General features: G+C 42.6%; 3 protein-coding genes across 3 annotated transcripts; all 3 read left to right on the top strand.

Moving 5' to 3' along the window:
* Positions 1 to 740: 740 nt before the first annotated feature.
* Positions 741 to 4262, top strand: myl2b (myosin, light chain 2b, regulatory, cardiac, slow; the record flags this gene model as incomplete). Its single annotated transcript, XM_080048960.1, has 6 exons — positions 741 to 767; positions 863 to 935; positions 3304 to 3408; positions 3848 to 3926; positions 4023 to 4071; positions 4158 to 4262. 6 exons carry the CDS (start codon positions 741 to 743, stop codon positions 4260 to 4262), a joined length of 438 nt encoding a protein of 145 aa, XP_079905086.1.
* Positions 4263 to 6536: 2274 nt separating this feature from the next.
* Positions 6537 to 10880, top strand: ppp1cc (protein phosphatase 1, catalytic subunit, gamma isozyme). Its single transcript, XM_080042135.1, has 7 exons — positions 6537 to 6922; positions 7475 to 7606; positions 8147 to 8377; positions 8594 to 8698; positions 8922 to 9145; positions 9784 to 9918; positions 10214 to 10880. The coding sequence occupies exons 1-7, from the start codon at positions 6868 to 6870 to the stop codon at positions 10301 to 10303; spliced, it is 972 nt and encodes a 323-aa protein (XP_079898261.1). The 5' UTR covers positions 6537 to 6867; the 3' UTR covers positions 10304 to 10880.
* Positions 10881 to 11374: 494 nt separating this feature from the next.
* Positions 11375 to 21120, top strand: pptc7a (protein phosphatase targeting COQ7 a). Its single transcript, XM_080039097.1, has 6 exons — positions 11375 to 11977; positions 13340 to 13519; positions 15273 to 15471; positions 18507 to 18630; positions 18726 to 18855; positions 19010 to 21120. Exons 1-6 carry the CDS (start codon positions 11776 to 11778, stop codon positions 19066 to 19068), a joined length of 894 nt encoding a protein of 297 aa, XP_079895223.1. The 5' UTR covers positions 11375 to 11775; the 3' UTR covers positions 19069 to 21120.
* Positions 21121 to 21236: the final 116 nt, after the last annotated feature.

A 21236-nucleotide genomic window follows, 5' to 3' on the forward strand; every position in this document is an offset into this window, starting at 1 on the left:
GAAACAAAACCTATGCCCTTCCTTCAATGAATGGTACTTTCTGTTGCTTCTCAGGAGGAGCTGCACAGTCAAAAACCCAGCAGATTCTACCTCACGTACCATGATGAATCCTCTTAAAACAAAAGAAATAAAGCGAGCCCAGCCTAGCCAGAGGTCCCTCTTCATGAGACATGGCCTACACAAGTCCTGGAGAGCTAATCCACCACAAGGGTTAGACAGCAGCTGTCGAGAGGCCTGTGAATCCAAGCAATGTGATGTCACCGGGCATGCATCCTTTCCAAACCCTTTTTCAAAGTTCCTTGGCAGTCGTGTAAATAACTTGACATGCTAATCCTTGTCTCGGAGGGATTTCTGATCAAACGAGGCTCAGTGTGTGTACCATCCTGTCAGGCCCGGGCCCTATAGAGTAATCCCTCATGTGATCCCATGGACTGTTGATGGGCCTATACGGACCACACCTTCCCCCAGTCTTTAGTCTGCATTCTCACTAAAAATCAGAAGCTTGAGTACATATTTCCACAACAAAACTGACAGTGTTTGTAATCCCCCCACACCTAATGAAATGCATGCCCCCGGTATAAATCCTGCCTTGTTGTGCAATTAATTCCCCCCCACCCCCTAAACACACACACACACACACACACACACACACACACACACACACACACACAAATTCTAGGTAAGTTTGCTGATCAGTAGCTGTTGTGAGCCCACGTATCACAGGACAGTAAAACGCGATGATGAGTAGAGCCCAGGCAGAGAGCCAGGTGATGATGGGGCCTCTCACTGGTAATATTGGATCTAATCACAGTGTCATTGTCGCCCCCCCCCCCCCCTCCCCCCCCCCCCTCCCCACCTGCAGTCTCCCAAGAAAGCAAAGAAGAGAGCAGAGGGAGCCAGCTCCAATGTGTTCTCCATGTTTGAACAGGCCCAGTGTGTGTGTGTGAACATATCTTTTGTCCCTTTTCTTCCATCTATCTATCCATCCATACTGTATATCTATCTATTTATCCATCTATCCATCAATCAATCTATCCATCCATCTATGCATCTATCTATTTATGTATTCATCAATCCATCTATCTACCTCTACATCTATCCATCCATCCATGATGGATGGATGGATGGATATATGGATAGATGGAATGCATCTATCCATATATCCATCCAACCATCTACCATCTATCCATCTATATATCTATCCACCTATCCATCCATATATCTATCCATCTATCCATCCATATATCTATCCATCTATCCATCCATATATCTATCCACCTATCCATCCATATATCTATCCATCTATCCATCCATATATCTATCCATCTATCCATCCATATATCTATCCACCTATCCATCCATATATCTATCCATCTATCCATCCATATATCTATCCATCTATCCATCCATATATCTATCCATCTATCCATCCATATATCTATCCATCTATCCATCCATATATCTATCCACCTATCCATCCATATATCTATCCATCCATCCAGGCGTGGTCCCGCTGCAGACCTTCGTCTAAGTCCCTGTGCGATGATCCCCTATATGTTGCACCACATGTTTGTGTTAGAAATGTAGGAGGGGTGAGCTAGAGGTCATTTCCATTACCATGTGTGACTCACCTTGCATGTGTGTGTAATTGACCAAATAAAGACTTAAAGCTATACTGTACGATCTGAGAGAGCTAGCATGATTTGAAATTAGCTTGTCCTCGGAGTTCCGTTTAACTCCTCCCTCTCCCCTCGGGACTCCCTCCCCCACCCCTCGACACACAGCCGTGCACGAGCGCTGCTGGCTGCACTTCCCAATTGCACTGTTTACCAGTGATTGTTAACATTTAACTCACACACACAAACACTCACACATAGGCTATATGCAGAAAAGGCCCCAAAGTTTATAGGTTACAGTGTTGTTATTTCTTATAGAGTGTTGAGATGAGTTTTGTTCAGTGTGGATGACAGTATAGCTGTCAGTTAGTGGCCGTGACGTCAGTCGGCCGGAGGGTCTGTCTAGTAAGTTTCCTTTTCTCTTCTCTCTCGGTCAGGTGTGTGAGCGCGCATGTTGCCGCAGTAGTCGACACAGTTGAAACGTGTATGTGAATCACACGTGTGTGAGTAAGTACATGCAGTCCCGATCGCTGTTATAAGTTACAGTTTATGGATGTTATTGACGGCCGCGATTCGCAGGTCGCAACAGCTGTTCTAACGTCTCCTCACGAGCGGAATGTAAGCCTGTGTCTCTTTTCCTGCGATCTATGCTGCTGTGCCTGTGAAAGAAGGAAAATAAAGAGCGGAAAAACCATACTCCTCCTCTTCTCATGCTTATAGTCTGACGTTTTTGGCCTTAAGTGGTGTTCTGGCCGACACCTCTGAAGTGAAACCAGTGATAAGCAGATCAGCGCGGTACCGGTAGGCGACATCCACCAGTTTCCTCCCCTACACTAGGCTACATGATGAAAGATACAGAGCAGTAGCCTACTTAAAAATATAGCCTACTTTTTAATCTTTGGGTTTTGGGGAAAGTAGCAAGTCTTGTCAAGTCAAAAGGCTCAAGTCACGAGTCATTGATGTTAAAGTCCAAGTCAAGTTGCAAGTCTCTTTACATTTTGTCAAGTCGAGTCTCAAGTCATCAAATTCATGACTCGAGTCTAGTCCACACCTCTGGTAACTTCTGTGTAGGTTCCATTGTGTAAGCTTGTTATGCTACTTCCACTAGGTCTAGTCCACTGCCAGGTAGCCTACTACGATATGGCACGAACGCTTTCTCTGCCCTCCGTGAACGCGCTCAGGCTCGCACACAGAGGGGAGAGAACGCGCAGGATTGTGATTGGTTCTTTAGATACGGGTCCATCGTCTCCGATTGGTCAGCATTTTAACAGGTTTATAGAAGGTACAGAATTTGGGGGTTTTTCGTTTCTTTTTCATTGCCCATAAGTCATTTATTGCTGTTGGGGTGTAAAAAGCACTTTTCACAACATATTAAAAAGTGCATATTGCAGATAATCTCCTATGATGCCTTTAACTTAGCCCTGTTGGAGCTGAAACTAAAAAAGACAAATAGTGTTTTCTGGCTCTTATGATGTGATGGAGCCTGGATATATTTGAGTTGTTTTGCTCAGACAAAACCAACGACAAGAGGATGTTGCCTCTGGTTTGCAGGACATTCTAATGTGCATTTTTCACTAACATCTTATTGACCAAGCGATTCATCAGTGAATGGGAGAAAATAGCAGTCAGATGAATCAATAATGAGAATAATCGTTAGTTGCAGCTCTGAGCTCTATTCCTTCTGCAGGCCGTTTAAATGTCAAGCAAGAAGAGATTGATGAGATGCTGAAGGAGGCACCGGGGCCCATTAATTTCACAGTCTTTCTCACCATGTTCGGGGAGAAGCTAAAAGGTGAGGGTGGTGTTCTGTTAGTCCAAGGGGTCTGATTATGTATTTGTAGATAACAGTTAATGCTGGAGTCAGCAATTCTGGAGAATGCTTGTTGTCAAAATCAATTTTTTTGTCAAAATCAGTGAATATCTCCTCACGATCCACGCTACATGTCTGTACTGTGTGCACTAAAAAAAAATCTGTCCAAGCTCTGTAAATGGTATGGGCGCCCATCGTAGCTAGAATCATGCCATTTTACAGAGGCTAAGCTTTGTACTAACACCTGATTTTTTTTTCCCAGCGCTCACGTATCATGAGGAGAAATTCATCGATTTTGACAAAAAGTGATTTTGACTACAAGATTTGCTCTAGAATCGCTGACTCTCCCTTTTTAAAAGACTTTCAGGATCATGTCGATTCCAGGAGAATAAAACAAGATGTTACCTTGCTGGTTCTTCAGGCGCTGATCCAGAGGAGACCATCCTCAGCGCTTTTAAGGTCTTTGATCCAGAGGGGAAGGGGACGCTGAGGCAAGACTAGTGAGTCACACAGTCTAGTGCTCTGTTGCTGTTGTTGTATGAGTTGAATGTCCAGTCCGCTCATCATCAACAGTGGCTTGTCTTCTTGTTCCACAGTGTGAGGGAGATGCTGACCACCCAGGCAGACAGGTTCTCCCCTGAAGAGGTCAGAGCTCTGCCCTCAGACAATTCTATAGGGCACAAAAGAGAGCCCTGCATTTAAAAAACATTATATATATTTTTTTTTCATAGATGGAGCAGATGTTTACGGCGTTCCCACCAGACATATCAGGGGATCTGGACTACAAGAACCTGGTCTACATCATCACACACGGGGAAGAGAAGGACCAAGAATAGAGGCATTATTACTCCTGAGATTTAAAGCAGTGGGTCATGTTCAGTAAAATAAAGCTAAAAAATAACAATTTCACATTTCAGTTTCAATTAGTCTGAATCACAAAATGGTGTATTATTCAAGTTTAAAGGTCACATAGTATGCTAATTTTCAGGTTCAAAATTGTCATTTGGGGTTTCTATCTAGAAGTTTGGTTGGTAATGGGGAGTGTGGCTTCTCATCTTATGACATCTTAATGGGAGAGAAATCTGACAGGGGTTTCGGAACACAGGTTTACAGAAAGGTGGAGGGAGGTGGAGAAAAAGAGATGTTTTTTGTGTCATACTTTGGGAGTCTAGTCACACCCATATTAATACTGAAGAGCCATGAAAAAGCGCATTTTCGGGGTGATAGAGTGCGTACCATATTGGCTTCGGCCTTCGTTGCAGTGGTCGCGGGTTCGAGTCCAACCCGTGGACCTTTACTGCAGGTGAACATTAACGTCTCTCAAGTTATTTTAATAGAGCACTTTACTAATGTTTAATGCTAAATTTAATTGTGTTTTAATCTGAAATGTATAACTACAGCTGTGTGTATTGACTCATGGTACCTATTAATTGTATCATTCGCTGTATCTCTATCACTGCATTTATTGTATTTAGTATCTTTGATTGTATTTTAAAGCCTGACCCAGGGACAAAGACTGCAAATTAGCTGAAGCTAGACGTCTTATATGCATCACATTTTCCCATTTTTTTGTGGCAATGTTGTATGTATTGTCCCTGTCAAATAAAATTTTATTATTATTATTATTATCCCCCCTCTCTCTCTGTCTCCCCATTTCAACTCTGTACTGTCAAATAAAGCTTGAAAATGCCAAAAAATATCTAAAAAAAAAAGCGCATTATAGGTGACCTTTAATGTTATTATTACATGTATATGTATGAATTTAACTACACTTTTACATGTAATCTCTCGATATGCAGGCGGTGAAATTAAAAAGGGTGTTTCAAATATTTTGACGTTACATGCTGTGAGAAATGTTGGCTGAATGAACAGGAGAAGTGAGGCAGTGGCACATATGCAGATATTTGCAAAGATTTGCACAACAATCCAGTTTTTGATGATGTGGGAGATTTGCCCATGGTCAGGAGGTTAAACTTTCAGGCCCTGGGAGGTTGTCAGCTAATCCCAGTGTGAGAAACAAACAATTACTCTTTGGCTCCGGGGAGATAGATTTAACTATGTGGCTTTACTTCCCACAGTTGCAGCAGAAAAGAAATCTGTTTTCAGGAGTGATATTTAATTAGCTGGATGTGGTCATACGAGCCAGTGCTGACTGTGCAGCAGAAAATGTAAATGTTTCACAAAAAGAAAAATATGAGAGCTTTCTGTCCAATCACAAAGGCTCTGTAAAATAAAACAAATAAATAAATAAAGTGTATGGACCACAGGGAAAAGTTTCACTCATTAACCTACAACTGCACTCTGGCACTAAGCGAAGGTATTACAGAATTGGTTATAAAGATAGTACAGTGTCTATTTATGGATGGACCCTTGTGTGTGTTAATAAGCAGCCTAGGCTCTGTAAACTGGGATGTAAACAAAGTTGGCCCACCATCGCAAGCAACATCCCCGTTTACAGAGCTTAGGCTGTGTATTAACACTTGATTATGTGATTTTGACAACAAACATTCTCCAGAATTGTTGACTCCACTTTTAATAAACACAAAAATAGTGCAAACAAGTAGGCCTATTGCAAGACATTGCTAGACCCCTTCCACTGGGGCACATCCTGAAGTTGAGTTCTGCTTCAGGGTTGAACATTTTTGTTTTGTACACAATTTTGTGCTTTCCTTAATCCTGTTGTTTGTCTTTAAAATACTTATCTTAACCAATCTTAGACTAATTTCAAACCCTTCATTAAAACAAGTGAGGTAATCACTGCAACTAAAATTATTTAATGGAAAAAAAAAATCTACTTTGCCCCAGAATTCTTAGAACAATCAATAATGCAGTTATTGTGCTTTAAAATAATGCCCTTGCATTTTTCTGAGAGTTTTCAGAGCCTTTAATTAATGGGCTGCCATAGTAGTCCTTTTCCTATCAAATCTTGGATGTACTGCATATAGCCTAAAAGAGGGGACATCTGTCCTGAAAGCATCAAAGGAAGCAATATGTTAGTGGTTATAGTCTATTCTCCATCCCGCACAGCAGGGGGCGCCAGCGGAGCAGCCATCAGCAGCAGCCTCCTTGAAGCAGCCTGCCCTCCTAGCGGTACAAGCGGGTACAAGGTGCGGCAGAGAAAAACACCATCGCTAGCACACAGCTAGTGCGGCTGACATTTATTTTATTTTTTTAATCCCCGTTTCTTAGCAATAGCCAACATTTGGATGTAGATATTTTGAAACTGTGATGTCTAAGTAGCTTATTAGATAGTCCAAAGTGTCAACGAGCAGCTAATCGGGAGCAGGGTCGCACTAAACATCTTTACCCTCAGCCGGAAAATCAGAGAAGCTAACGCTAGGTAGCTGATGCCAGGATAGCTAGCGGGCTAGCTTTTCACCAGTGTGCTCACGTCAAGACCTGGATTTGACCGGTTAGATTTTTATTAACCCCAACGTTACAATGGCTGATGTCGACAAGCTCAACATAGACAGTATCATCCAACGTCTTTTAGAAGGTATGGACATTTTGAAATACTGCGTATAAAACACTACTGTTGTGTCATATGCACGTTGTTGTGACATGCGCTACCACACAGGCGGCTAGCTTCAGCGTGCAAGTATCGGCATATTGTAAAATAACTAGCGATATTAGCCTGCTTTGTCATTCTTCAAGGTTAAGCGTCTTTTTTCACCCTATACATTGCCTGTTTTAAACGTGTTAGTGAACCTGAAGGACACGGAACGACGTGTAGGCTACTTGGTCCAATATACGCTGCATTTCTCGCACACAAACACTAACATTGCGCATTCCCGCGCTGTGTCTGTATGTGTGCAGCTTTTGTCCCTCACAGCCTCATCTTCGGGCTACTGTACCAGGCACCTCCACGCATTCAGCTGTTGTTTTCTATGCTGACCTTATTGTGTGTGTGTGTGTGTGTGTGTGTGTGTGTGTGTGTGTGTGTGTGTGTGTGTGTGTGTGTGTGTGTGTGTGTGTGTGTGTGTGTGTGTGTGTGTGTGTGTGTGTGTGTGTGTGTGTGTGTGTGTGTGTGTGTGTTTTCTTGGTGCAGTCAGAGGGGCAAAGCCTGGCAAGAACGTGCAGCTGCAGGAGAATGAGATCCGTGGGTTATGCCTCAAGTCCAGGGAGATCTTCCTCAGCCAACCCATCCTCCTGGAGCTGGAGGCCCCTCTCAAGATTTGTGGTAAGCAAGATCAAGTGGTGGTGGAAGTACACATACTTTGATACATGTAAGTCCGGTCTTTTTCCCTTCATGTACAATTTACTGTTGTACAATTAAAAATACTCTGCAGATGTGGCTGTTTTATGATTATCAGATTATCGTTACTCACACATTAATGTTAAAGCTGGATGAGTTGGAGCTCATTTTGTATGGGACTGGATATACATAAATCTTCATTTCTAAAGTAACTTCATTTATGAGATACTTGTAGTGGAGTAAAAGGTAGAATATATCCCAATGAATTGTAGTGGAGTAAAAGTATACAGTAGCATGAAAAGAAAACATTCAAGTAAAGTGCATTGCCCCAAACGTTAGTTAAGTACATTTCACCTCTAGCAAGATCCATATGTACATGTGCATCTGTCAGGAAAAGTATATATAGAAAGAGAATTATAAGAGGTTTGATTTTCAAATTTCACTTGGGCATCAATGGCAACCTATGACTCCAAACACAGTTCCATGTATTTCAGTTTGGTGTACTGATTTATCATTGTCCTGCAGGTGACATCCACGGGCAATACTATGACCTGCTGAGGCTGTTTGAATACGGGGGCTTCCCACCAGAGAGCAACTACCTGTTTCTGGGTGACTATGTGGACAGGGGGAAGCAGTCCCTGGAGACCATCTGTCTCCTCCTGGCCTACAAAATCAAATACCCCGAGAACTTCTTCCTGCTGAGAGGGAACCATGAGTGTGCTTCAATCAACAGAATATACGGTTTCTACGACGAGTGTGAGTGTCGAAAAAAATTATTTCCAAAGTCAAAAGCGATGCTGTTTATCAGTTTTGTTGTGAATTGTGGTAGTGATGGGTTATTTTATTCTATACTGCATTGTGTAAGTTGCCATTATTCACGGCCTTTATGGTGGAACTTTGTGCAGCTGCAGAGAAGTGTTCTTATTTCTATGTAGTGATGCTGAATTAAAATCCTTTTCTGGAACTCTTTAGGTAAAAGAAGGTACAACATCAAACTCTGGAAGACCTTCACAGATTGTTTTAACTGCCTCCCTATTTCCGCTATTGTCGATGAAAAGATCTTTTGCTGCCATGGAGGTGGGTTTTTTACTTTTCTTTTTCTTATTTCACATAAAACTGATTTGAAAATATTTTTCTCATACATTTTCTTTTTCACATACAAAAGCTGTCAGTTTTAGTTTTTTTGCAGAATTTCCAAATATCTACCTCTGACGCCAGCCCCACTCGTTTCCCCTTACGCAGTCTGTCTGTGCGTGACATCAGTGTGTTTATTTGTACTGTTATCTCACCTCTTGTTTAGGACTGTCTCCTGACCTGCAGTCCATGGAGCAGATTAGACGCATCATGCGGCCCACCGATGTTCCAGACCAGGGTCTGCTGTGTGATTTGCTGTGGTCCGATCCGGATAAGGATGTTCTGGGCTGGGGGGAGAACGACAGGGGTGTTTCATTCACCTTTGGCTCTGAAGTGGTGGCCAAGTTTCTGCACAAGCACGACCTGGATCTGATCTGCCGTGCCCATCAGGTAATCAGCATGACCTCTGCCATTACAAACAGAAAGGCAGAAAGGGGGGGACAGTGGAGATTAGCAGGCTACTACTGCACATGCCGACACATCTGACACAAAGACCGTGGGACAAACTGTGCAGAGAACTGACACACACACACTGTTTACACCTGTCAATGTTTCCCAAACCTGTCTGGCTTGTAACCCTTTAAGATAAGCCTATAACGTAATAACTGCAAATTATGTAATCGTTTTCTGTTTTTAAATTTAATAAAATCCCTATAATGTAGTCAATTGCCAACAACATAACTTTTTGCCTGTAATGTAATGGTTGAGTTAGTACATTTTTAAAACGGGCCTATAATGTAACAACCAGCTAATAAAGTTGAAGCAAAAAGTTATTACGTAACCGGTTCAGAAAGGTCATTTCATTATTTGCAATTTACTACATTATGAGCTTTGATTACAAAAGAATATAATGTAATGGGCAGTTTTTATGTTACTGACTGCTAGATGGACTTAAAGAGATACAAATATACGTTTTTGTGCTGCAGAAATAGATTTTATGCAACATTTTGTGACTGTAACTTACACTAAACAGCACATAGTTATTGGTTCAAGGAGTGTTTTTTAATTCTGTATTATTTCTCTTGCAGGTTGTTGAGGATGGTTATGAGTTTTTCGCAAAGAGGCAGCTTGTCACTTTGTTCTCAGCACCTAACTATTGTGGGGAGTTTGACAATGCGGGTGCCATGATGAGTGTGGACGAGACCCTCATGTGCTCATTTCAGGTAAGATGCCTTTCAATTATTACATAATATTAAAGAGCACCTATTATGCTTTTTCGTCTTTTCTGAACAATAAATGTTGTTACAATGTTTTATAGTCATGCTAAACGATACCAAACTGTCAAATAATGAAGTACATGTGGTCATCACAAAGGACCAAAATGTTTCTTTAGAATCTAAAATTGTGCCCGGTCAACATTTATTCAGCTGCTAATGGAAGGCACCTTCATCATAAGTGTTTGACAGAAGTTTGAAAACTACCTCATTCATTTCCAACCTTCTGTTATTCCTTTTGTAGATTTTGAAACCAGCTGAGAAGAAGAAGCCCAACGGCAGCCGTCCTGTGACTCCCCCCCGCAACATGGTCACCAAGACAGCCAAGAAATGAGTGGTGTTGGGGGGGGGACTCACTCCTCTGTTCTGCTTTCGTCTTCTGCATTTGAAGGATTGTTTAACCTTCATGCTGCCAATACTGAAAAGATATTCACACCTACCCGAAGAAAAGCAAAATATTTTGTTGTTTTGTCCACAGGGGTAAATTGATATGTCACCATGAAAACCTCAGGTGTTTTGCACTCCATTTTGCAGCTAGACTTTGCCACATAATGACTGTTCAATCAGGAAAAAAATGTAACAATACGGCTCTACTTACAGTATGCACAGGAATGCCTTGTTTTGAAGCTGTGCACAATTTTTTCCAGTTTCTTTCTTGTATTATTTGTCATATTTTCCTCACTTGTCAATAATGGGTAATAATGGCTATACAAACCAATGGGGGAAAAGTCACAAACACCTGTTTAATTGTGTAAAACTTTATTTACAAGTTTATTTACAGTCAGTGTCATAGGATATTGACTTTACACTGCATCATCACATTTTTAAACAAGTCTTGTGCTAAATTAAACGAATAAAGATGCACTCTTGTAATGTCTAAATCTTTCTAATAAACTTTGAGTGTATTTTAAGGGGGAATTTGGTGTCTGAATTTCATTTCTTCCTGAACTTTTTCGTTTTTTAAATGAATGTACATTTCAGTGCATGTTGCCTATGAAGGGGGTCCCAATCAGTCAATACCTACAAGGGGGAGACACTTTCTGGAAAAAAATGCAATTTGGCAAGAGAAATGTCTAAAACGATGTGAAAACCACAACCATATATTTATTTTAAATAATATTCCAGGCATTGGTTGTTTCCCTAGATGGTTGGCATTATGCTTCAAAAAGTTATTTTAATTTAATAATGCTTCAACAAGTTATTTTGATTTAATTTGTGCATATAAACCTGTATTTTCCCATATAACGTTCCCAAGCTAGTTTTTAACACTGAGAAAAAGATAAACGCTGACAGAAAGTGACATTACCTTATTAGGAAAAGAGGATTGCGTAACTTTGTGTGACGTCAGAGTAGTCACAAGACCCTGCTTGGCTCGCGGATCTGAGTGCGCGTGAGGCCACAGGGAGGCTCGCTCACGTCTTGTGTGTTATGTACCCATGGTTATGTAGCGTCTCACTCACTGAATTGTCACAACTGGCACCATGGCCGCGGAGAACCAGCACTACTTAAGGGTCTTTTTGTGCGGAAGAAGCTATCGCTTTGTGTGAAGAATTTCTCTCCGTTTTCACGAGTAAAGCTCCCCGAGGCTGCACTTATTACCACCAGCGGAAGGCTTTGTGCGTGGCGGCTGTTGTTGTCGGCGTTTGTCTTGCTAGCTCAACTCATAGCCCCATAGACTGTAGATCTCCAGCAGAAGCCTCGTTAGCAGCTGAGCAAGTGGACATAGTGCTCTCACATCGACGCTAAGCTAGCGGTGGGATACTGCTAGCTTGGCTGGTTCGTTCTCTGGGAGCTGGTGAGTAGGTGATGTTGTCCGTGCTGTCGTACGGGAGACTCGTTGCCAGAGCTGTCATCGGCGGACTTTCTCAGACAGACAGCCGCGACTACAGCCTGGTGACAGCGAGCTGCGGCTTCGGCAAGGATTTCCGCAAAGGTATCCTGAAGAAAGGGATGTGTTATGGGGACGACGCGTGCTTCATCGCCCGACACAGATCCGCTGACGTGTTGGGTAAGTGTCTGCTTTGTTATATAATATAATAGACTCTACATGGGACATCACTTTGTATACCACCACTGGCTGTGGGTCACTACCTTTTTTTAATCTAAAGACTTAAATACTTTTGTACGAAGGTTTTATTTACACGTGCGACCAAATGTTACAATATTATACAGTTGAGGAGGCTCATTGAGTGATTACATAGTGTTCCCACCTGTAAGGGTTTTTCCATTGTATGCTACTTGAGTATTTGTCCTTTGTTTTGTATGGATACAATGCAACACCCATCTTCTTTGTACTACACTAGGCTTGAAACTGAAACTAACACTTGACTTGAGTCACGGAGAGAAGAAGAAGAAAAAAAGAAAGTTAAATATAGGCTTTCAAATCTGCTTGATTTGAAGCCGACTGTTACACAGAGGCCTTGCATTCTACATAAACAAGCTGTCATTGAACACCTCTGCAGGGCCGAGCAGATCTTCTCACTGTACTGACGGTGTGCCGCTGGCTGCATATTACTGAGTTCATCTAAACACACTCAAGGAAACTTAGAAAGGAAGATATACTTTCTCTAAATCATGTGTTGGAGGGTTTGATTTAGTTGCAAAGTTGTGTCCCTCCACTTTGAGCAGGCCTGTGTTTGTGTTCTGGCACAGGCACACAGAGACACAGAGGTCCATCCTTGTATGGTCAGTTCTGGGAGTAACAACAAGACCAAAGTTTCCTTTCTAGGAAATATTTGGACCTGACTAAATGCTCCTATGGGAACAAAGTGCTCTTCATAACCCTCAAAGCAGAGCATGTTTTTTATCGAAAGATAGTAAAGGCTAGCAAATAAGGAGATTTTTCTGCATTTGCGGAATCGCTGAGTTTATGTTTCGAAGCTTCTTGCTTAAATATGTTATCGTGGTGGGCTTAATATGCACTTTACTGCAGTATATATAATATAATATCTAGTCAAATTGCTTATCATTTTCAGGAATAATATGACGGGTCAAATGAAGGTATGCCTTCTGTGACATTTGTTTGGTGTCTTGAACACTGTCTTTTTCCTGTACTGGATGTCCTTTTTGCATCTTAGTGAAAGTGGCCATTGTTTTTTCTTTATTGTGCAGCTGCATGACATTGTTCTTGTGACTCACAAGAGAGACACACTTGTGTAACGAGTGGAAGGAATGTCAAAAACGATTATCGGGTTTCTGAGCGTGCTTTCACGTTGGAAAGAAAAATGGTCCCCTTTTTTAATGGGATTTAAATGCAGCATTATGCACAATACTGTGCAAAGATATACAGTAGAGGGGGTTGTTGATGAACTATAATCAAGAGGAACATTTTTATGTCCAATGGTTGAACACCTGTCTTGTTTTTGTTTAGGTGTAGCAGATGGAGTAGGAGGCTGGCGGGACTATGGCGTGGACCCGTCTCAGTTTTCGGGTACACTGATGAAGACGTGTGAGAGGCTGGTGAAGGAGGGACGCTTTGTCCCCAGCAACCCTATTGGAGTCCTCACAAGCAGCTACTACGAGCTGCTGCAGAACAAAGTGCCACTGCTGGGTAAGTCAAGCCAACCAGAAAGAACACAGGCCCTGCATTCCAAATGGCATACCGTTTCTTATTACTTTTAAATACAGCTGACTTTAAAAAAGTATGTGGTTTGCATTCAGTAGGCACACAATCGGGACATATTTTACTTATTTGTAAGTGTATTAGTGGGATCTAGCTGAGGAAAATTTCCGGCTGTCCAATCAGCAAACAGAGCGAGTGGCTGAGAACGATGGCGTTGAAGTCGCGCTCCAGTTTCAGTTGAATTCTGCGTTTCTTTATACTCGGAACTCGGAGATTTCCGACTTGGTAGTTCCGAGTTCCGACCTGTCTGTGTTCCAGTGCATCTGCTCGCGACAGTATGGACGCCTACAACCTTTCTCCTCCAAATAACTAAACGTTAGGCTCTAGCAAGTTACCGTTGCCAGGTACCGGTAGATCCATAGACTACAATATGTAGTGAAGTCGGAAATTTCCGAGTTCCCAGTACAACTGAAACGCACCGTCAGAAGCCGGCTCGTGGCATACGCCACGACCAAACGTGATGCGATTGGTTGGCTGATCCAGAGTGGCACTGGACAGATCCAATAGTTTTAAACTTCAACAGACACCTGCCTCCAAGTGAGTGAACGTTTGCCAAATAGAGCAGTTCCAGACCTTCTGTACAAATGAAATGAAGTACGATGGTCTGGTTGGACCAGGCTAGCCACAGTCTCCTTACTTTCCAAATTATTTGTATTAAAGATGCCATCGTACGACTGCAGACTCTGGTAGTGTTTAAACGTTCTCTAAACAGATCCAGATCCAGGCAATGCACTCTCCTGCACGGCACAGTCCAACCTGTGCCTTGTAGAGGCAGACCATCCTTGTCAATGAAACAGTCAATCTTACATTTGGTTTGGATCTGAGCACACTATTTAGGGCTCGGCCGTTTGTTTCTGTCTGGTCCGTTGAGTGGTGGCAGGGATGGGGATTTTTACATCATGAGTCAGAGAACAGCAAGATACCATTATGAAGTCCGGGGAATGTCCCAAAGTCCTGACCTGCCCCCATGCTGTTCACTATTCCTTTCCTCCTTTGCGCCACTGCCCAAAAACAAAGTGTGCACAAACATGCCACATCGGCGAACAAACGTTATAGAAAGAGGTCTCTTAGTGTCAGTACTTTTCCAGTACTTTTTATCACATGCGCAGCAGTGGAAACAACACTGTATTGTGCTGTTCCTTCACTTGCGAAGGAAATGTTCTTGAGGCCGGCTGCAGTGTGTGTGTAATTGTAACTGCTGGAGAGAGAACAGAAGAATGGGAGTGAGTCAGAGTGTGTGAGGGGGTTTTGAGAGTTGATTCCCATAGAGCATATTTTGGTGTGCCAGATGAATCACCAGCAGGGTGTGGCTGCACGCTCTGTGCCTGCTTCACCAGCTCAGGTTTCCTCTTCACCATGTTGCTGATGGTGGAACTCCTAAACATCTTAAAACTGTGTGTATCAGGCTAACCTCATCCATTAGAGTAATTTCTTAACTGTATAGCTGTACAAAGGTCAAGAAGAAAAGTATCTTATTTCGAAAATATTACCAACAGACCTTTTTTAAAGTTAAAATGTGCCGGAAGAATACACTTCAAAAATATACATTTTTGCTAGACTTGATTTCTATTGTGATTTAGTGGTTACAATACCTTGACCCAGCTGATGATGCAGACCATATGTGCATTCTATTGTTACGATATGACCAACCTTTTGGGTGCATGTCTGTTTATGTCCACAGGTAGTAGCACGGCTTGCATAGTGGTTTTGGACCGGCAGAGACACCAGCTGCACACAGCCAACCTGGGAGACTCAGGCTTCCTGGTGGTGCGGGGAGGGGAGGTGGTCCACCGTTCAGACGAGCAGCAGCACTACTTCAACACGCCCTTCCAGCTGTCCATCGCCCCCCCGGGGGCCGAAGGGGCCGTCCTCAGTGATAGGTGAGACAGCACCTCACTACATATGTATTGGTCGGTTTGGGGTCAGCAGCGATGACATAATACAGCAGAGGCAACAATAGAGCTTAGCTGTACAACATTTAGTGGTGATTGTGTCCCTCACGTGCAGCAGTGTTTTGTGAATGTCGCAACTGTGGTGAAACAGTGTGTCGGACGGGGGCCACGTGCTGCAATGTCTTGTTGCTGTAGTGTTCCCAGCTGTAGAACAGACGTCAGTAGGGGCATTGGATGTTTGCCAAGACTTCCCTCTCACCCGGGTCAAAGTCTGTGTGGGAAAACGGAGGACTCCAGAGCCAAACCTGCACCAGCAGGCTCAGCCACCTGTTCAATCACTCAGTCTCAAAATATGCACATTTTGAGCCTCTTAAAGGTTGAGTCTGCAATATTGGAGAAGTGTATTATATTATATTATTAGTTGTCCTCCAGTATGGTGATCATACAATTGGAGCCTTCTCATAACATGGCTACAGTGGCTTGAAAAAGTATTCATACCCCTTGAACTTTTCCACATTTTGTCACGTAACAACCACACACACGTACATTTAGTGTGCTTGTTTCAGGGTGGTGTGCAGTGTGAGTTTTCCACCACACATTGCATTTTGCATTTAGGCCAAAAACTTCAATTTTGGTCTCATCTGACCAGAGCACCTTCCTCCAACCCTTGCCACAAACCATTAGGGGGACTCGGCATATTCAGATGAGACCAAACTTGAAGTTTTTGGCCTAAATGCAAAATGCAATGTGTGGTGGAAAACTGACACCCTGAACACACCATCCTCACCGTGAAACATGGTGGTGGCAGCATCATGCTGTGGGGGACCTTTTCTTCAGCATGGACAGGGAAGCTGGTCAGAGTTGATAGGAAGACGGATGGAGCCGAATAAAGGGCAGAAAAACCTGTTAGAGTATGCAAAAGACTTCAAGGAGGACTACTACCCTAAACAAACAGCCATATCTACAATGGAATGGTTTAGATCAAAGCATAGTCATGTGTTAGAATGGCCCAGTCAAAGTCCAGACCTAAATACAATTGAGAATATCTGGAAAGAATTGAAAATTGCGGTTCACAGATGCTTTCCTGAAGCTCGGGCTATTTTGCAAAGAAGAATGGGCAAAAATGTCAGTTGTTAGGTGTACAAAGCTGGTAGATACATACATACATACCAAAAAAAACTTGGAGCTGTAATTGCAGCGATAGGTGGTTCTACAACATATTGAATACTTTTGCACGCCACTGACTTTTCAGTTTTTTATTTATAAAAAAAATTGTAAATCATATTTCATTTTCATTCCACTTCACAATTATGCGCCACTTTGTGTTGATCTATCACATGAAATCCCAATAAAAGAAATGTACGTGGGTGGTTTTAACATGACAAAATGTGGAAAAGTTCAAGGGGGATGAATACTTTTTCAAGCCACTGTATAAGCCCACAGATTTTGCCTGAGCATCATCTTCATTATTAGGGTTAAAGATAAGACTTGTCAGAATGATCACTGTATAATTATCTAAAGTGTTTGTCCTTGGTGGCATCTGATAAATGGCTTTGGCTCCTGAATGTGTGAAACAATGGATGATTAATCCAAACATGTCAGCCAATTAATTTCAGTGACAGCTGCCGTCCCAAGGCACACACTGAATATGTTTCCCATTCTTCCATATCTAACTGTAGGTCCCCATAATGCATACGCAGATATATATTACAAACTCCTGGTCCTCACCTACAAAGCCCTCCACCATCTGGCCCCCCCATATCTCACTGACCTCCTCTCCCCCTATCAACCCCCTCGGGCCCTCAGATCCTCCTCAGCCAGTCTCCTCTCCACCCACACATCTAAACTCTGCAGCTTTGGTGACAGAGCTTTCTCCAGGGCAGCTCCCAGGCTCTGGAACAGCCTCCCCCAACATATCCGTGACTCTGAGTCCCTCACCATCTTCCAGTCCAAACTCAAGACCCATCTCTTCTCCTCTGCCTAGTTCACCCACCAACCCAACTCTACATGTTATTTTTGTTTGTTTATTGTTTTGTTTTTGTAAAGCGCTCTGAGTGAGAGAAGAGCGCTATATAAATAAAATGTATTATTATTATTATTATTATTATTATTATTATTATTATTATATCTTTGTATGTCTCTAATTTGCTCCTGAGAAAAGTCCTTTTTGGGAGTTAATTGCAATTTTAAGCGACATCAAACTCCCAGAAGTGGACAGGCTGTTCCTGGAAGCTTTGGCTCAGTCTCATAGTGCAATCCAGACCGGGTTGTAATAAGTAGCATTTATGTCTGGCCAGGCAGGGTGAGGAGGGTATCTTCCAAGAAGTGAACCTGACACTGTCACACTGTATTTCTAGCACCCACCATCCTAATGCCAGCAACTTTTATTTTACCCGAGTGTCCCTTCCAAAACCCCCATGTGATGATTCCATGAATTTATCCTCATCCCGCACGTGGTTACCTTCCTGTAGCCAGGGTGGAATATTAGTAGCAATTGGGAGTCTAGGTTTCATAGCTTGTCAGTACATTTTCCCACCGGTTTGAGTAATGTGCTCTAATCAGGAGGAGAGGCTGTGTCAAAAAGGATTAAGATTAATCTTTCAGCTCAGATGCGACAGGTGCATTCCTGTGCTTGGGTGTAAAGGAAATGAGAATAAGCTCAAATTGGACAATTTAAAGGTAGAGTCAGCGATTATGGAGAATGTATGTTGTAATTCACTTCTCCTCGCGATCCACTACTTGTACCTGTAAAAGGGCGTGTTGCTAGCTAGAGTGGGGCCCCTATGTTTAAGGAGCCTAGGCTGTGAATTAACACCGGATTTCTTTTCAGTGCGCACTCAGTAAGGACAGTTAGCGGATTGTGATGAGATATTGACTGATTTTTTTTTTTTTTAAGTGATTTGTCAACAAGCATTTCCAGAATTGCCTACTCCACCTTTAACATGGTCATGACCATGCTACTGTTTGTTGGATTCTGAATAACCAAAATTCTCTGCCTGACTTTACTGCGTCTGTGCCCGCAGTCCTGACGCGGCAGACAGCTCTTCCTTCGATGTCCAGCTCGGTGACATCATTCTCACTGCCACCGACGGGCTCTTTGACAACATGCCAGACTACATGATCCTGCAAGAGCTGAAGAAACTGAAGGTGAGTCACACTGAGGCCATAAAGGGTTGCTGATGGGAGTGGAACCACAGATATGCCTGCAATGCAAACTTCATGTCTTTGTTTTTGCTCCTAAGAGTGCAAACTATGAGAGCGTCCAGCAGACGGCACGGAGCATCGCAGAGCAGGCCCACGTTCTGGCGTACGACCCAAACTACATGTCGCCTTTTGCACAGTTTGCCTGTGACAACGGCCTGAATGTAAGAGGTATGTGTCTCAGTTCTACTCAAAACCAAATGACAACCGAAGCTAGAAGCTACCAGGTGAACATTAGCATGGGATTGAAAATGTTTTTTTATAGGTTGACTTTAATTATTTTCACTCAGCACCATCATAAAATACACTGTTGTTGTCTGTGCAGGAGGAAAGCCAGATGACATCACAGTTCTGCTGTCCATAGTGGCAGAATACACTGACTAGAGCCTGTGTGGAGCTGTTGCCTCTGCAGGTGATGGGACTGCTTTGATTCCTGCTGGCCAGGACCAATAACTGATGTTGGATGCTTCTCCCAGCATGCACTCGCTCTACTCTGCCTCATCCACTCGGTTCACCATCAGTCACTTCTCCCCTTAACAAGCCCACTACTCTGGACATACATCAGAGGGGCTGCACAGAGACGAGCAGAGGCCTGAAACACCTTCTAGGCCAGGCTGCTGTCATCCAGTACTCACTTGATAATCCCCACCGCCAAGGATAAGCTGTCATTCGACACGTTGGAGCTGAGGATCCTGTATGGTTGGATAGGCAGGAAAAAGGTTGAGATTCAGAGAGGGAAGGCAGATGTAGCCAAATGCCCTACACTGGGCTGCTGGAATAGAAAGTCCGCTCCATCAGTAGTGTCAAGAAGGGAACTGCACAGGAAATGGCAGCATTAGGGCTCAATAAATGGGCTGCCTTGTGCAAGCAGATGTTCCTAATGATAATGGTGGTTAAAAAACCTTTGTCAAAGGGACTGAGGGACCCTGTATGTGGGTTGATATATACATATGATACATATGTTTGATAGCAGGATGTGACAGGTTTGCTGTTCTGGGATGTTTTGTGAAATGTTTGCGCATATATGCCAAATTGACAGTTAAACAAAAGTGGTTAGTTTCTTGGCAGGGTGATCAATAAAAGCTGCAGCTGCCTTTTTCATACCAGTGAAGTTCAAATCTTGCAAACATTTTGTTTTACTTCATGGCTGTTGGGATGAGGATTTTTTTATAGGTCAAAAGCCTCGCCTGACATATATTGTGTCAAACCGATGCCCTCCCTTTAATCTCCCAGCTGCTGCTGAAGCCTCGTTTGTGATTACATTTAATGTGTCCATGAATGTGTGTGTGGGTGTTATGAAAGCACTCATGCTTTGAAATGTGTAATTAGTGTTTATTGAATGGATGTGAAGGCTATAGACCTCTCCATATCCACTGGGCTGAAATGGTCTGACAGCCTTAAACGCACAACGCTTAAGAAGCATATCTGAAAAAAGCTCAACACAGTGGAAATTTGTCAGGTGACCAAATGTATTTTGTAACTTCTTTGTTTAGTGGGATTGTCGAGTTCTTTGGACTGATCATGGCATTAGAGAAGCTTTAGAAACTTGTTCTCAATCAGCGTTCCCTTCTCTTTTCTCTCCTGCTAATTGGCACATTTATAAGTCAAGCCACTGCCGGTTTAATTTGAAAAATGGTCGTCATGTTTCAATTACATCAATACAGATACAGATGTGCACTCTGTAATACCCATTTGTTAATGTAATCCATATTTTGGTTGATGTTAGGAGGATGTACCACTGCCTTGTATCAGATGTTGTTGATACTGGCATACGTTGAATACAAAGCCTGAAACTATTAAGCTTTGGAGTTAAAACAGCTTTCCCATCATGCCATGCAGTTTCAACTCCAGGAATACTAACCTTTTTTTCTGAAATCTGCATTTCTGCAGACAGTCAGGAGCTTGGGAATAGTGATAAAGCCATTACAGGCTAAGAGAATCCTCCCTGTCCATCTTTAGATAACTGTTCACAATCCACACGCTCTAATATGGAGTGTTTTCCTACTTAATCTGACAAGATCACACTTGAAGACGTCAGTGGTCATTTATAAATAGAGCTGATCGGCATGGAAGAGCAGATTTAGGCAGATGTTAAAGCACTGAAGACAATCTAAGCAGCCTTAACAATATGACAAAGCAATTCTACCAGTCAGACGGTACAGCCACTGTTAGCTATGTGGTTACTGCTTCCTGACTCATCCTTGCCCTGACACTCTTCCCTGTTGTCACATCTTCCTCTTCCACACACTTTGTTACAACCAGAGCATGTGTCAATATATATTTTGGATGTCAAGTTCAATGCAGATCTAAGCTCTCTTACAAAACATTTTCAAATCTGTACAATATTTAAATAAAGAATATAGTATTTATTATCCTGTTGTAGTTGATGACTATGTGCATACACCTGCCGTTGTATTAAGATCAGAACTGTATCTGTCACATTTGAGGTTTTGAACAATACATTGCAGAGGCTTTCTCTTTAGCGCAGGCTGCATTTTCTAAGACATCATCACATTTAGCTCTGTGGGCAATGTTTTACATTGTACAGCACT

Source organism: Ammodytes marinus (genome assembly GCF_949987685.1).
Source record: "Ammodytes marinus genome assembly, chromosome: 2".
NCBI lineage: Eukaryota > Metazoa > Chordata > Actinopteri > Uranoscopiformes > Ammodytidae > Ammodytes > Ammodytes marinus.